Source organism: Polypterus senegalus, chromosome 15 (genome assembly GCF_016835505.1).
Source record: "Polypterus senegalus isolate Bchr_013 chromosome 15, ASM1683550v1, whole genome shotgun sequence".
Lineage (NCBI taxonomy): Eukaryota > Metazoa > Chordata > Cladistia > Polypteriformes > Polypteridae > Polypterus > Polypterus senegalus.
In genome coordinates, this window is record NC_053168.1 from 116293011 (window position 1) to 116309797 (window position 16787).

General features: G+C 37.8%; 1 protein-coding gene across 1 annotated transcript in view; it reads left to right on the forward strand.

The window, feature by feature from the left end:
• The window catches only part of nkd2b (NKD inhibitor of WNT signaling pathway 2b), a 140068-nt gene extending 130760 nt beyond the window's left edge, over positions 1–9308 (forward strand). Inside the window, exons 8-10 of the mRNA XM_039736711.1 lie at positions 209–293; positions 1422–1549; positions 3386–9308. Coding sequence (XP_039592645.1) covers positions 209–293; positions 1422–1549; positions 3386–3972 — 800 coding nt within the window. The 3' untranslated portion in view covers positions 3973–9308. The remainder of the gene's footprint in view (positions 1–208; positions 294–1421; positions 1550–3385) is intronic.
• The last annotated feature ends 7479 nt before the right edge of the window (positions 9309–16787 follow it).

Here is a 16787-nt window from a genome sequence, read left to right on the forward strand (position 1 = left end):
TTGCAATATTAAATAACTAGTGTATACGTATTTTGAAAATGGGTGTATGTAAGAAGCTATTTCTGCAGCTGCAATGAGACCTTGGTGCCATGTCTCTTTCTTATTGTTATAGAACCATGTCATTGGTTTCCAGCTTTCACGGTATATTGCGTCAAAAGGAAAATGGCTCACCTGTTCTATGCTTTGATGTTTCTCTTTTAATCTTTAGATCGAGAAGGAAGCCGTTGCAGAAATGAAGCTGACCACCATGAAGATGGCCGGAATGTGGATAAAAGGCTTTCTGCACATATCAGGTAGAAATGAATGACTTCAACTAAAGAGCTGAAGCAAGAAATCCCAGATGTAAAAGAGACTTTCCATCCAGTCCATATGAATTTTTATTATGTTTTGTGGATGCAGATATGATTTTATAAATACTGTATGTAGTCTTTCCAGCACCAGTTCAATCCAAAAGTCTTGCATTTCTCCTACCACAGTAGCTGCGTTAGACTGTAGAGCCCTCTATTTTACAAGATATAAAATCTGTTACATGGCAGATTGCTTGTTCAATTGCAGTATTTGGGATTGTCTGCATATGTACCAAGATACTTAAAACTTTGTGTTGAGCGGCCTTTTTTATAGCATATTGGCTATAAGATATACCCACTGTACCCACTCAAATGAGATTTTACCTAATGTTTTTTATAGGGAGGTAATTATTATATATTGCCTTCATACAGCAGTGAAAGAATTTTTTACCATACGCTAATTTAACTTGTTCAAATTAGCCATCTAAACAGATAACTATTGACATTAAAGTATAGCGCCATTTATAATAAAATGCTAGTCTAGTTATAATAAACTTTTTCATATCTGAATTTTGCTTTAGTTCAGTTCATCTTATTTTTATACTGCATTCTTCACTGAGTACAGGCACAGAGTGCTGTGACAAGTTCTCGGGTAAAATCAAATACAACCTTTACAAATTACTAATTACATAATGAGTTCACAAAAATTCACATTTGTTTAAACAGACTGGAAAACAGCATAGTTAACATAAATGGAGAGTAACACTATCAATCCATTAATTAAATGTTGAATCAAGAGAGAAAAACGAACACTGGAGTGACACTTGACTGACATAATGTGTGTTGCTCTTTTAAGCAGTAATTTGGCATTAGCAGTTGCAGCATGGAGATGAAGCCTTGATTCGTGTTTTTTTTAACAAATAAGGGCCTTTTCTTTTTGCCTTGTGCCCCATTTCCAGTTAGCAGATTCTTTTTAATAAGAGTAATTTGCATGACTGAGTCTATCATAAAAGAAATAGCTTCTGTTTTCTAACACCTTACTCTTCAGTTTGTTATGAGTTACACATTTAACGTTTCTGAGAATAAATCATAAAGTAAGCACCATTTATTTATTTAATTATTACTTTTTAACAGAAAAAATGCTTGTGATCAGCCTCCAAGCAATGACCGGGACTATTACTGTGTGGATGAGAATACAGAAAGAAGGAATCACTATCTAGATCTGGCAGGAATAGAGAACTACACTTCCAGATTTGAAACTGGTAAGGAAGAATTACATAAATTGGCAAGATATCAGAAATTCACCAGGTAGTACAGGTGGCATTACAGCATGGTGTTTCAGTACATTTTACTTTTATGTGATATATCACAGCTGATGAGGTGCAAGGTAGGAGGTCCATCACCCATACTTGTTTTCATATTTGGAAAGCACTATTCTTACCTGTACACGTTTAATCTTTCTACAGAGTGAGCAGTGTTGATTCTACATTAATTTTGTGATTTAGTGTGTATTTACTGGGTGGCACGGTGGCGCAGTGATAGCACTGCTGCCTCGCAGTTAGGAGACCCGGGTTTGCTTCCCGGGTCCTCCCTGCGTGGAGTTTGCATGTTCTCCCCGTGTCTGCGTGGGTTTCCTCCCACAGTCCAAAGACATGCAGGTTAGGTGGATTGGCGAATCTGAATTGTCCCTAATGTGTGCTGTGGGTGTGTGTGTCCTGCGGTAGGTTGGCGTCCTGCCTGGGATTGGTTCCTGCCTTGCGCCCTGTTTTGGATGGGATTGGCTCCAGCAGACCCCTGTGTTTGGATTCAACGGGTTGGAAAATGGATGGATGTGTATTTACTTCATGATTTATGTATTAATTTTATAATTACATGTTTTAATGTTAGATGCGATTAATTACAAACATATATGCAATTGTTTTATTTTTTCAATTGATTCTCAGCCCTAGAAATATATGTTACCTTATAAACAAAGCTTAGTCAAACAATGATGTGATTACTAATAAGAATATTGACTGTGTGCATTATGAAAACTTAGTAATGGAGCCATGCCTTTTTTCAGTTAAATGAAGGACGTCCATGGTTATATTATTAAACCTTGCTCAACAGGATGTGATGGTAGTCTTGTCATTTTTCAATATGTGAATGTGAAGATTACACTTGTCACTACACAAACTGACATCCGTTAAATATCACGTATTGATGTCACACTACAACTTTAAGTGTGCTTACAGTATACCATTTTTAACTCTTCTGTGAGTTCCTATTTAGTCTCGTCAGAGCTTATGTTTGCTGTCTCATCCGCTATTACGTGTCACCTCGTTCGGTGTTGTCCTCAGAGTCCCATCTACTGTTTGTCTCTCCTTATAGATTTTATTCCAAGGGGACAGAGCATTTAGTGTTGCTGGTCCTGAGCTCTGAAATGTGTTGCCTTTTAGTGTGCATTCATATATAATTTCAACTCAAACTTAATCGAGGAAATATTCTTCTGTCTTATTATTATTTATATTTCTGTGTTTTTTATACTTGTATCATTCTTTTGTCTGTATTCAATTTTGCACATCATTTTTGGGCACCTTGAAAGATGCTTTTAATTGTATAATAATATTAATTATCATTTAATAATAATAATGATAACATGCCATTGTAGATATGTTATCATTCTTGGCCCCAGTCAGCCTTGTATTTCAAGACTTGCCTTAGCTAAAGCCCATAACTTATCACAAAACCAAAGCACTGTATTTGGCAGGCAAAAGGATATGTACTCTATATACTTAATCGCTATCAGAAAGTAAAAATCATTTAAGGAAATGTAAGAACACTGCTACTTATTTTGCTTGTGAGGTCTGCGACCCAACCACATTGATAGCTTTGGATGAAGTGCCCTTACTAGTGGTAAATACTTTGGCATTATCCATTTCCCAAATGATTTCAGACAGTGCCTACTCCTCTCAAGAGCTCAATCCTATCTCTGGGACTCAGACACTCTCCCCATCTTCCAATGCTAAAGCAGGACAGCTGCACGTCATAAAGTTGAAACAAGTGGATGCCATACAGTGCATGTTTTAAATGCCCTAATATTTTTTTCTTTACTGCAGCTTTCCCATCTTCAAACACAAGACCAGAACCTCATTGGAAAACAACTCAAAGTAGGTGTCGCTCTCAAGAGTCTGACGTTCCCAGCAATCTTCAGCGGCAATCACAGGTGCTTGGTGACTACCCCCAGCAAGCTGGAGAGATGCTGACTCGTGTTATGGATGTACCGTCTAGGAGCAAGACCCAGGAGAAGCAATTTTTAAGAGCTTCCAAAAGCTTGTCAAAAGCCGCTGGTGCATCAGGAGGAAACACTAGCAGTAAGATGAGCAAAGGCTACCATTACTATTTGCCTCCCCAGACAACTGCAGCAGGGCAGGATGTGTACCATCTTCAGCCACAGCCGCCACCACCAGCACCACAAATGCAACAGCACAGTCACAAAAAGTACAGACAGAAGGTCAGAGATGGCCATTCTCCAATGAAAGCAGCTCTGCCTCAACCCACTGTGATCGAGCACGAGATGAAACGGGATCTACCACCTGTGCTTACTAATGATGGTTATGTGATACCAGTCATCCAGAGACATGAGCATCACCACCATCATGAGCATCACCACCATCATCACTACCACCATTATCACCAGTCATGACTGTGTGCTCAGCATGCTTTTCAGGCTCTTTCATAACCTATCCTAGGTGTGCAACGCATTGAAGTCCAAATGATTCCTGTGTTTTGTAGGTGGAGAGGTGAAGCCAGAAAGCGATGCTCATATGTAAAACTTTCTCCTCAAGTATGAATCTCAGGTGAAACATGCAGCTTGTAAGCTACACTGCAAAGGTGGCTCGGTGAGCACATGCCCGACTGCATTGTGTTGTGCTGGCAGGTGACCCGATCACCTTGGAGTTTCAAGCAATCACTACACCACTGCCATTTCTAAATGCAAATCTATATCTAAATATATATATATATATATAAAATATAAATCTATATTACAGTGCCTTTTATATATTTGAATAAACACTTATTTGATTATTAACAATGTAGCATGGCTAATTGTTTACTATTGTATTTTATCCTCTGGTTCCTTACTATTTGCCGTTCATGCTCCTTGGATCTTTGATTCCCTCAATTTGAAATTTAAATCTAGAGTATGAAACGTATTCTATGACTGTAGTCAAAGAATGTATTGCAGTGTTTTCTTTTAACTTCTATTATTTATTCCTTACGAATGCATGGGACTTCTGTATCCTTGTATAGTATGCACACTAAATGCACTTCTCTGCCAGACCTTTACATATTTGAGATTTACAATTCATTGTCATTTCACACCCTGTGGCAGCACACATTTCCTCAGATGAACAAAGTCCAATAAAATTAATGTGAGACTCAGAAAAAGTAACTGGGTTTACTGACAATATAAAATGCATTTAATGAGGATCTAGAATATGTTAGAGATGTTCCAGAAAGATTCATATTTTATTAAACTATATCAATATGTATATAATAGGAATGAAACAATACATGCATTTTTTTAAGCTGCTTTCACCTTTGCATTTTTCAGAATTAAAATCAGTAGTGTTTGACCCACAGTTGGCTGTAATACAAAGTGGCAGAGTCTAATTTGAACTTCAGGTAATGTAGCTTTCAGTTTTAAAGCAGTGTCCTTAATTGAATAGTGTTTGTATAAAGCAAAGAAACTCCAGTGAGAGCAGCAATTTCAAGTCGTGTGCAAGCAAGTCAAGGAGAATATACTACTCAGAGAAATCACAAGTGTTAGTGACCAATCCAAAAACAACATTTTGGACAAAACCCTGCGTTTCAGATTTATTTTACTGGCTTTCCACCATTTCAAATTCAAATGCACAACTGCTCTTTTAACTTTAAGGGCAGAATATTGAGTGTGTTTCAGCTCTGCTCCATTCACATGATACTAACTTATACAATTAGGATACCTTACTTTTTAACTTTTTTTTTTTAATTAAAAGAAAAGATATGAGGACTACGCTTCTGAGCATACCTGTTAGTTAATCAGTAGAAAGGTACATATAAGTGCCTGTTGGTACATCCAAGAATCTAAGTGTCTGTTACCTCCTAGCACACGGATTCAGAACTTGATTTTGGTGCCCTTATTTATGTAGCTGTTCCTTTTCATTCCAACCAATTCATTAATAGGGGACCCTGCTTGTTGCCAGACTAAAACCTTAACTGAATACTTCTTAAATTAATTTTTATATTTTTAATGTGTCAGTCCAGGAATACCCAAAGACTTAATTTTATTATTTAAGGGATTTGTTTTCCAAAACTTCCTTTCAAAGGTTTTGATCTTGTTCTGTTCAAAATATTTATTATCATATCATCTGTTTGGTGTGTATAGAGGAATATTTTGGAAAAAAATAAATATGTAAAAATCAATAAATGTTTTGTGAAATTTGACAAATAAATTAAAGCAAACTATTTGAGTCTAAATAATTACCATGAAATGTTTTTCTTGCTTACCACTTTCTGTATTTATTTTTCATTGGTTTTCAGTGGCACTGTGTGCAACATGTAGTACAAAATGAAATGAAAACAGACATTGTCACCTGTCAAAGCCGAGCGGGTGGACTCTAGCGAGTACTGTGTTTTGATTGATGAATCCGTATCAGTAGAGTGTTGTACCGTGTTAGCCATAGATTGATACAGGAGAAAGTAGGGTGAAATGTCACCTTTTATTGGCTCACTAAATAGACTACAAATGCATGCTTTCGAGGCAGCTAAGGCCCCTTCACCAGGTAGGTGAAGTGGCAGTTCAAAGTTGTGATGAATGCGTGCAAGAAAAAGATGTCTATAATGACTGTGCAAAGTGGCTACTTTAATTCAGAAAGCTGGGAATTCATCATCTGGATGAGTTTTGATTTGTGAATTATTGAAAGAGTGGACTTAAATCTTTGGCCATGAAGTGCTATGTTTGAAGACAGATACCCCACTTCACATCTGGACTCCTGAGAGAATTACAAAGTCGGGGCTTCTTGAATTCGTGTATCTTCTTCATGCAGTAATTCTGGTCACCTTTTTCTTGCACTTGTGTCCACCATGAATGTGCACAATCACAACTTTTAACATATGCTTTGCTGGCGTTGGGAATCCTTTGGCTTATAGAATTGTACAAAGATTGTGAGTTGAGTTCACTTTCTCATCTCTGACAGGTGAGGATAACAGTGTTCACTTCACTGGATAAATCATGTTATTTACAGTGTCACTGAAACAAAGACAGGAAGAAATTATAAAATAAGAACATAAACAAATAAGCAGCAAAAACATTTAATTATTTATGCCCAAACATTAATGTGGTTTTATTTATTTGATGTCACATTTCACAATACATGTATTTCTTTGCATATTTAATTTTTTATTTTGACCAAACATTTCCACCATGGAAGAAGAGCAGACAGGCGCAAAAGAAATGTAAAGAACAACTTGTGACATGTTCTCATCATCAGTGGCTCAGCTTGTTTGCTGTGTAATTTTGAAGAAAAATACCAAAAAAATATCAAAGAGGCTCAATATTTATAAGAGTGTGGTTTCATAATTTGTAATAATGGAACATGCCGTGGTACGGGGGCAAAATTTGGGCCCAGTCACCATTTGTGTTAGGTTTGTACATTCTTTACAAATATGTTTTGAGTTTTCTAAGCAATGTCCAGTTCTGTCCTTCTTCCCTAAAATGCTCATATTAAGATAATTGGAGATTCTAAAATGACTGGATATGAGTGAGTCTGTGCTTGAGGGTGCATTGTGATGGAATGGCATACTGCTCTGTACTCGATGCTACTTAGATGGGCCCTTCTCGTTAAAACCTCATTTTGATATAAGTCAGTGCACCCTGCGTGCTTTAGCTGTGATATCAGTATGTTGAGCTTTGCATCTTTCTATCCTTCCACATTTTAAATAAATACTCCACCCAAAATTGAAATTTTTATATATGTTGCTTACTTGTTTGTAGCGATGGCTGGAAGTAAAAAACGTAATCGCATGTTTTCATGTAGAATGAGAGAAAAACGTTTATTATATACTGGACATAATTGGCGGCCTATTCTATCCAATGGCAAAGTATGAAAAATGTTTCTGGAAAACAAAATTCTCACATTACTCGTGTTTCATAATCTGCATGTCTATTCCAGTCGAATGGTCAAAACATGAAAAAAGCATGCATTTTTTGCTTAAATATTACTAATACTTATTTCTGGAAAAAACAGGAAAGGTGCATTCCTATATTTCTGTGCTTTTGAACCAAAGGCCTGTCCCCCTCACTTCATTCATTGGTCAGAAGTCCTGTCTTCAATTCAAAAACACAGAATTTTCAAAATGCACATTTTAACTTTATGTTCTATGCTGGTTTTTCTAGAAGTGTTAATAATATTTAAGCAAAAAATGCATGTTTTGAGCATTCAACGAGATACCAGACATGTGGATTATGTGACACAAGTTCCATGAGAATTTTTTCTTTTTCCATTGAAAATTTTCACATCATTTTCAGTTGGAATAAACAAGTTGCCTTTACATTCAATTATATCATAAACTTTTTTCTCTTGTTCTGCAAGAAAATATGAGATTATATTTTTTATTGACCATCTCTACAAACTACATTAGGTAAGTAACATATAAAAAATATATGTAGTTTTAGGGTGGAGTATTCCTTTAATTTGAGTGATGGAACAAAGCAATGCATTCCGAATTTGTTTTAAATGTGGATGAGGCCTAATACTGACTACAGAGTAAAGTCACAAACAATTTGATTGTCAAAGGGAATGAGTGCGTCAGTAAGATATTGTGTGAAATATAAACCATCGTGTGCAAGAGACACTCGATCAAAGTCTGTGAATTATAGTAACGACCAGACGAAAAAAGAAAAGGTGAATAAAGCTAGTAACACAATGCACTGTGAATGAGTATGCTAGACACGTTTTCTTTGTTATGTGCATCTTCTGTTAGAGAGCCAGAGTACACTGTGGGGTATGGGAATGGGAGGTCCGGCTCTCCGTGTCCAATTATATGGAATCTGGCTGCCTACCTCCTTGCCGTGTCACACGCATCTGCACCCTTTGGCCATTTCCAGACATTCTGTTGCATTGTGTTTCATTCAGGTTAGAAACTGTGTTTACAAGAAAAGAAATGTGTGTGTGTGTGTATATACAAACACAAACACTTTTATAAATATATATATATATATATATATATATATGTACACAAGTGAGAACAAGCATTTATGGTAAACCATAAAGAAGTGATATTGTGTGAATCTTTGTAAAAGTTTAATTTTATCGCACACTTGAGTTCTAGAACCCTCTTGATGCAAAAATGAATGGGCCAAGCCGCTGTGTCCATGTGGCATGTGCTGCGGTGCCAAATCACGGTGACACAATTCAGTGTTATGCTCTAAAGTGCACATTATCTGCAAGCAAGGTATTATAAGCAGAAATGTTATGTATGTGTTTTAGTCGTCGTTCTTAAACGTTTGTAGGAACTTGTTCGCTTTCACTTAACATAAAATTTATATTTTGTCAAGGTGAGTCGTGCCTGTGTACTTTTCTGAAAGAATTTATATATGAAATAACTAACTGTGGTAACTTGTGGAATATAAAAAATGTTGTGCCATTTTATTCATATGTAAATGTTAACAGTATTTCAAGAGGCTCAAGTTGAGAGTCTGTAAATCTGCATCAAGATCCATCAATGGATGGTTCACTGTATTCCAAATGTTCACATTCCAGGCGTGGTTTTTGAATTTGTTGTGTCTTAATTGTATTGTTTTCATAAGACAGTATTCTTTCAAAAACTATACTATGCTAGTCCAAAAAGTAGTCATTTTTGTATTGTAGTGTTATTTTTGTAAAAAAAAAAAGTTCAAAAAATCCAACACCAACGACATTTTTTAAAAAGTATGTGATTTCAGTTAAATTTTGTATAGCCTTGCACATGGATTTTAATAAAGGACTTATTTATTTACCTTTTTTTCCCAAATGCTTTTGATATAATTGTATTATCTCCGGTTACTATATGAAAGACCCCAAATTTCACTGGTCTGCACCAAAAATCTGCTGCACATAAAGAATGAGTGTACTTTATAACTTTAGGTGTGCTAAATCCTTTACTGAAATTTGAATTTCTATACCACAGACCTTTTTCGGTGAAATATCGGGTTCAGTAAAAGTGCAGTTTTGAAACAAACGTTGTTTTTAGCAGTTAGTTGCATTTGTTTTGTTAAACAAGTATTGTTCATGCTCAGAATATTATTTGAAGTATATTTTGAGCTAAAAAAAAATGCCAGTCTTCCTTGTCCTTAACGTTACTGGATGTAGAAACTTCCCAAAATCAAGTATTTCCCACACATTTTTTGTTCTCAATCAGCATTTCTTACTCCTTCACAATAGCCAGGATTTTATATTCAGAAAGTTAGAAGGATTCCTTTTTATTGTCCAGAAAATCGAAAGTTGCTGTTTAAATTGTTTTACAAAAATATTCAAGGTCATGTTGATCCATCCGTCCATCTTCTTGACCAGCTAAAAGATAAGCAAATGGAAAAAAATACACCGCCTTCCCTTATTGGGAAAGTGTTTGCCACAACTTTCTTGGGAATACAAAGGTGAAAAACTACAAGGCTCCAACTTTGCTCTTCCTGCCTAGCACTTGGATCTTTAAAAATCCTTTTCCTACACTCTGGTTTGGATTCTTTTTGTCCAAGTACATGAGAGCGCTCTCTGATGAACAGGAGTAGAGGTTCCACCAGGACATCACTCAGATGGAGAGACGTATAGAAGAGAGCGGAGTGAGTCTGTGTCAGCAGACATCTGTTGGTCATTCCACCATGAAACACCTTCAGAGGATTATAAGAGGACAAAAACTACCAAGTAACTACTTTTGTAGGTGAAAATTATATTTAAAACAGTTAAATGAGTAATTCATATATTTTTCAAGACTAAATAATTTAAAAAATATATGCGGGACGTTCAAAATGTTTCCACACTTTTATATTTTCGTTGGAAATGATGAAGGTCAGAGGAGTATTAATTGGGCATTAAAAAGTTGGCATGACGTTGGGAAAATTACTTCGCAAACGAAGGTGAGTATGTAGAAAAATTTGGTTTTGAAATTCTTAATAAATAGAGCTAAAAAAAAGTGTGGTAACTTTTTGAACATCCCTCGTACAGGGCAAAGGTTAAAGGTAAAGTTTTGAAGAAAGTAGTAAGACCAGCAACGATGTATGGAGCTGAGACGTGGCCAGTAAAGGGAGAAAACGTTAGATGTCAGAGAAATAGGAATGTTGAGTGCGACAGGAAAGCAGACTGAAGTGTTATGGACATGTGATGAGGAGAGACAATGAATACGTGGGCAAAAGAGTGATGGGGATGTAAGTACAGGGGGCGAGAAAGTGAAGTGAGGTGAGGCCACAGTGGAGCTGGATGGATAAAGTAAATGAAGATCTGAAGATTAAGAGTCTGACTGGCGAGGTGGTGTAGGGCCAAGCTGTATGGAGAAGGTTGATCAAGCACATCAACCACACATGGAAGTGGGAAAATATGAAGAGATAGAAGAAGACTAGTTAAACATGCAGACTTATGCTTCTAAAATAAAAGTTGTTCAATAAGAGGAAGCTGTGCTTTTTTCATGTTAACAACACAATTTTGTGGCCACCATTAAAACAATACGTCTTCACTGTGAGCACATTGGTCATGACCTAACTTTCCTAAGCTGTGCTCTTCAAACAAACGTTGATCTAAACTTGAAAAGCAAAGCCTGCACAGGTTCAGACGTTGCGCATATTTGACAAACTTTTCTATTTTGGCCACGTGCTTTTGTTTTCAATATTAACAAAGTAGCGTGACATTGATCACATCGCTGATGTAACTTTGCTAAGTAGGGACTTTCAAATAAATATCGATGTAAGGATGTAAAAGCAAGGCTTCCATGTGGCGGACGATTCGGCCATTTCACAATGTTCTCAATTGTGTGCAAAACCAAGTTGAAGATAAGCATGTTGTTCTAAGATGATAAAGTCAGGAGTCTTTCACGTTAGGGAGCGAGCTGTGTGACACAACAAAAGGCTCGATATAAACAGCAGGAAACTCTCCACCAGTTATTTACACGCATAACAATTCACACTTCCTTCTGGATTCTGAACATGTATGTGACAATCGCACGCATTTTTCCATCGTCATTCTTGATTTCTGTATCCCACACTTGTTGCATTTGCAATCGCATGCACTTTTCCTTGTTTGTCATTCCTGCTTAATGTTTAGCAGATGGCACTGCGCTACTGCTTCCTGATGTTTGTCACATCATTGGCAACAATCTGCATGACACTCAGCAGATGTTGCTGGTGTACTTTTTTCTCCCTGCCTTCCTGTGTTTTTTTTTCCTTACAGACCAGAGAGAGCCTGAGAGATCCCAACTACACAATCAACAGAAACAACATGAAAGAACCCCACTGCACAAGAGGAAGAGACTTATAGATGATAAAACCAGCAGAGATGCCAGCTGCTAGCACAATAATCCTGCTAGGCACAGCGCCTCCTGTTTTAAACATACTGTATACTTGCATTCAGGTGAATGAATGAATGGTGCTGTCAACAATTAAACAGATGTCAATCTGTTACAGTGCAGACAAAAATTATTTATACCCTGTGACAAAATGGTCAAAAAAGGAAATGAAATTGATATCAAAGACCAAACTTTAAAAACTGTCAAAAATGTTACTTGTGTGTTATGTATATATATATATATATATATATATATATATATATATATATATATATATATATATATATATATATATATATATATATATATATTTACATCTTCTTGCCCCTCCGTTTTCACATCATCAATTCTTTCTTTACACAAAGAACGATAGACACTTGGAATAAGCTACCAAGTAACAAGTAGTGTGGTAGACAGTAAGACTTTAGGGACTTTCAACAATGCAGTTACCATTTTCTTTTGCCACTTCAACGACTTTTAATTTAAAACCAGCTTCATACTTTCCTCTGATCGAACACTCCATTGTAGATAAGGGATGCTCTTACGATAAAAGTGTATGAGGGTGTGAGATACAAAAAACACAATAAAAACAGTGCAAATGTCGCTTCAGAACAGTTCGGGTATTACCGTGTGGTCACGTAGGCACAATACACAGAAGAAAAAGGCAGCGTGTTCCGTGGTTACCCTCTCAGATACGAAAGCATATTATGGCCACAGAGAAGAATAAAGTTAACATGTTGACTTTAATCTCTACATGAACTTTGAGATTAAAGTGGAAATGCCGAGAATGAAGTCGACATGTTCATTTTATTCTCGTAGTTTAATTTGCCATTGAAGTAGAACATCGTAAACCTCATTTTAAAGTCAATGTTTAATTTATTAGATTTTCTCAAACCCCATCATAAGTAATGTAGCACATTACATTCTTTATGTTGTGTTCCCTGACCCAAGTTACTTGGTAGATGCTTCTTAAACTGACTTCCTCTCTTCCACTCCTCGACTTTATTCTCGACATATACTTATTTTTTCTTCACTGTGTCCGTTTTTTTTTTTTCTTCTCCGTTACTCTCTCATGTGGGCGTTAGCATATCGTAATCTCTTGGACCAATAGCGTGAGTTTTCCACGTTCGATTTATACAACCGACATTATAAAATACCAGAATTTATAAGGTAAAATCAAGCCCCGACTTATCCGCGGGAGAACTTAAACGTGAGTATATATGGTACATAATTTGAAAACACGTCCACTCTGAATAAAAGTTTTTCTTGTTTCTTTATACTGTATAACACACGCGTAATTGTAACGTCTTAGACAGCTTTTAAAGTTTAGTCGTCAATATCTTCAATTTCTTTTCCATTTGCGACCATTTTCTCACAGTGTACTTTTGGCTGCGCACTATGTCACACACGGGGAGGATCTGAAGTGACGTCTCAGTAAGTACCTCGTGCTCCTGTCGTACAGACACAACTAGACCTGCACAGAGCTTTTGTTCATTTTCGTCGTACCAGAGAGGGGTGATGACTCCTCTTTGAAGGGATTTTCGTACTCTTTCACCTACAGAAGGAGAGTGCCCAGCTTTGGTATTGGCTTGGGTGAAAGCTTACTCTTTTCATTTAAGTGTCAGACACATTTAGCCAAAGGAGGGGTCCTCCAGCATGGGCATTTTGTATACTTTTATTTAGGAAGAGAGCTAATGCTATCGACTCAGATGGTAAGTTTTAAACAAGTGTGTACAAGTGGTAATGCAAAGGAGTAATCCTGCCATTCTTGGGGATTGTGTCCTGTCACGCACGTGCGCTTCGGAGGCAGGCTAAGGGCAAAATATGAAGGCAGGAGTTGACGAAGTGCACTAATGTCTCTCCTCCCTCATCTACAGATCACCAGAACAGAAGCCCACCTTTACCATGACCATGCCTTTCCTAACTACGTCCTCCTTCTGACCTCACAGACCTGCCTCTTCCTCTCCTCCACCTATAATCCTTTCTACCTGTGGCAATAAGACTGTATAATTCTTCCTCATTCTGTAGGTGATCCTTCTCATCATCACATGCTACTAACTCATTTATTTATAGCATAAACACTAGCCACTTTTCATTACCACTTGCACTAATAATCTGTAGCTTTATTATATCTATTATAGTTTTTGTTATAGTTGTTTGTTGCCTTGCACAAATTAGTTAGTTATAATACAAAATATTAGTTATAGTTATAGTTATTTTATATGTTGTTTAGAGTTATTTTGTTATTCTGTTTATTTAGTTATTCTGTTTGCACTATTATTACTGATCTTTTTAACTCTTTATTTACCTTATCTTTATTCCTCTTGTTGCACTGAGCATGTATATGACAAAAGAATTTCCCTCGGGATAACTAAAGTTCTTATCTATCTATCTATCTATCTATCTATCTATCTATCTATCTATCTATCTATCTATCTATCTATCTATCTATCTATCTATCTATCTATCTATCTATCATATAGTGCCTTTCATATCTATCTATCTATCTATCTATCTATCTATCTATCTATCTATCTATCTATCTATCTATCTATCTATCTATCTATCTATCTATCTATCACCCTCTTCCGTTATGGACACCGACCCAGAAACCACTCTGGAGCTCCTTTGTTTAAAAAGTGCAGTGTTACAATATACAGGGTGGTTCCCCAACTCATTCTTTGCTCATTTTTTTCTTGTCTTACAGTCCCCATAGCCAAACAAGAGAATGGCAACAATTCTATTTATGTATGTATGATTTGAAAGTAAGTCGTGCTAGACTAAAGGACCGCCGTGCCCACCTGGGGCTTGTGTACTCTTTCATTCACAGAGTGAGGGGGATTCCTCCCGTGATGCTAACAAGGGTTTCAGACTCGCTGCAGTGGAAATGCGACTCTAACACTACAGGCCATGTCATGCCATGCCATGCCTTCTTCAACTTGTCCTTGCTTATGCATGATGCCACCGTACTGTGATTTCACAGTGTATGCCATGCTGACTTTTTAGTGTATAGCCATGCCGTGCAACACCTTACCTGACAAATCTGTGCAATCACCGCTGTAGCCAGATAGCTTCATTAAGTGTCCTTCCCCGGGCTTCTAGCCTCCACTTTGCAACATACTTTTGATCTCCATGTTCACCCACAAAGCTCCAAAGCTCTAAATAAAGACATTCATCTGCCTCTGAAAAGTAAAACTGAGCCATTTTTTCATCGTTACAGAAAGACGGCTGGACGGAACCTTCCTCATTCTGAACAGCCACGTTGTACCTGCTCGCTCCCATCTTCTGATATACGTCCTGTGACGTGTGCTGAGAACGCCTGCCACACTTTTCAACAGGGGTCACAGGTGGCCAGCAGATCTGCCCCCTAGATGTCCTCCGAAGTGTACATGCCACATTTCCTTGGGAGTCTTCCTCACTGCCCCACTCCGTATCCACAGTTCCTTGAGGAGACTCCGGGGCTGTGCAGACTGCCCAGGTGGTTTCCCTGCTGCTGCTGCTTCTCTTTCTTCTCTTGATATTTTTTCCATTATTCTGATTTCTCTTGCCAGGAATCTCCCCTGACACTGGCGCTATGTCTATCTTCTCATTATTTTCCATGTCTGATTCTAAACTCCCATCAAGATCTCTAGTGGATCCATTAGCTTTACAGAAGCAGGTGTACATTCTGCACAGACCTCTTAGACCGCAGCTCCTCATGTTTACTGAAAGCAAAAGTGCTGAAGGCTCTTCAAGGAAAGCCGGGCTGTTGACCTAAGAATGATTAGAGTAAACGCTGAGGTAATCAGGGTGACGTCAGGACAAGGAGCAGTTTATCTTTAATGCTGTTGTTAGATGCCGTGGTGTCATCAAGCTTTTGTTTTCTCTTTCAGACTTTCTTGGAAAAACAATGAAAGTCAAGCAGGCCAAACAGGTCTTTTAGTTAAGATTTGCCCCAATAAGCTTGCGCTGCCCCCCAAGTTCTTGATTGTCACGTAGATCTTTGAACATAAGAACGAAAGAAGTTTGACAGACAATTTGATCAGGTGTGTTAGTTTGGCTGATAGCTAAGCTGTCCCAACATCTCATCCAGACTCTCCTTAAAGAGTGTACGGCGTATCTGTGGTGTAGCCTGACGCCCACCTCCTCGAACATGTCACCATGCATCTGTCTGTCTTTGCAAGTTTCTGTCTTCGTGTCTTGTCCATTTTGCACATTGAGGACTTCATTTCACCCCTCAGACTGCGTCGTGTCCGTCAGCCTGTCGGTCACACAAAACACAGCTAAAGTGATTTTCACAAACGTTCACATATAAGTTGCTGTTGGTCTGATTTAAATGATAAGCTCTACGGCATTTGAAAAATTATATTTGGGCAGTGTAATGGAGGGCAACCCAAAAACTGTTTCTTCTTCTAAAATAGCTGAGTCAATCGTAAACTGAGCCAACTTAAAATCGAGCTACATGTCATGTCACCTCATTATCTAACCTGCTTAATCCAGACGGGCGTCACGGGGGGCTGCTAGAGCCCTGGACAGGGCGCCAGTCCATCATAGACTGAACACACACACACACACCAAAGACACACAACAAATACACACACCATACACAAACCCCAAACATGCACACACACACACAAGACACAACATACACACCAAACACACACAACATACACAAAGACACACACACTGAACACACACACTCCACACACACACACACACACAAAACACACACAACATAAACAAAGACACAGACACGCACATCAAAGAGACTTATAACACACCAAACACACACACACCATGCAAACACCAAACACACACACACACACAAGACACAACACACACACCAAACACACACAACATACACAAAGACACACACACACACTGAACACACACACACTCCACACACACACACACACAACATACACAAAGACACACACACACTCCACACACACACACCAAACACACACA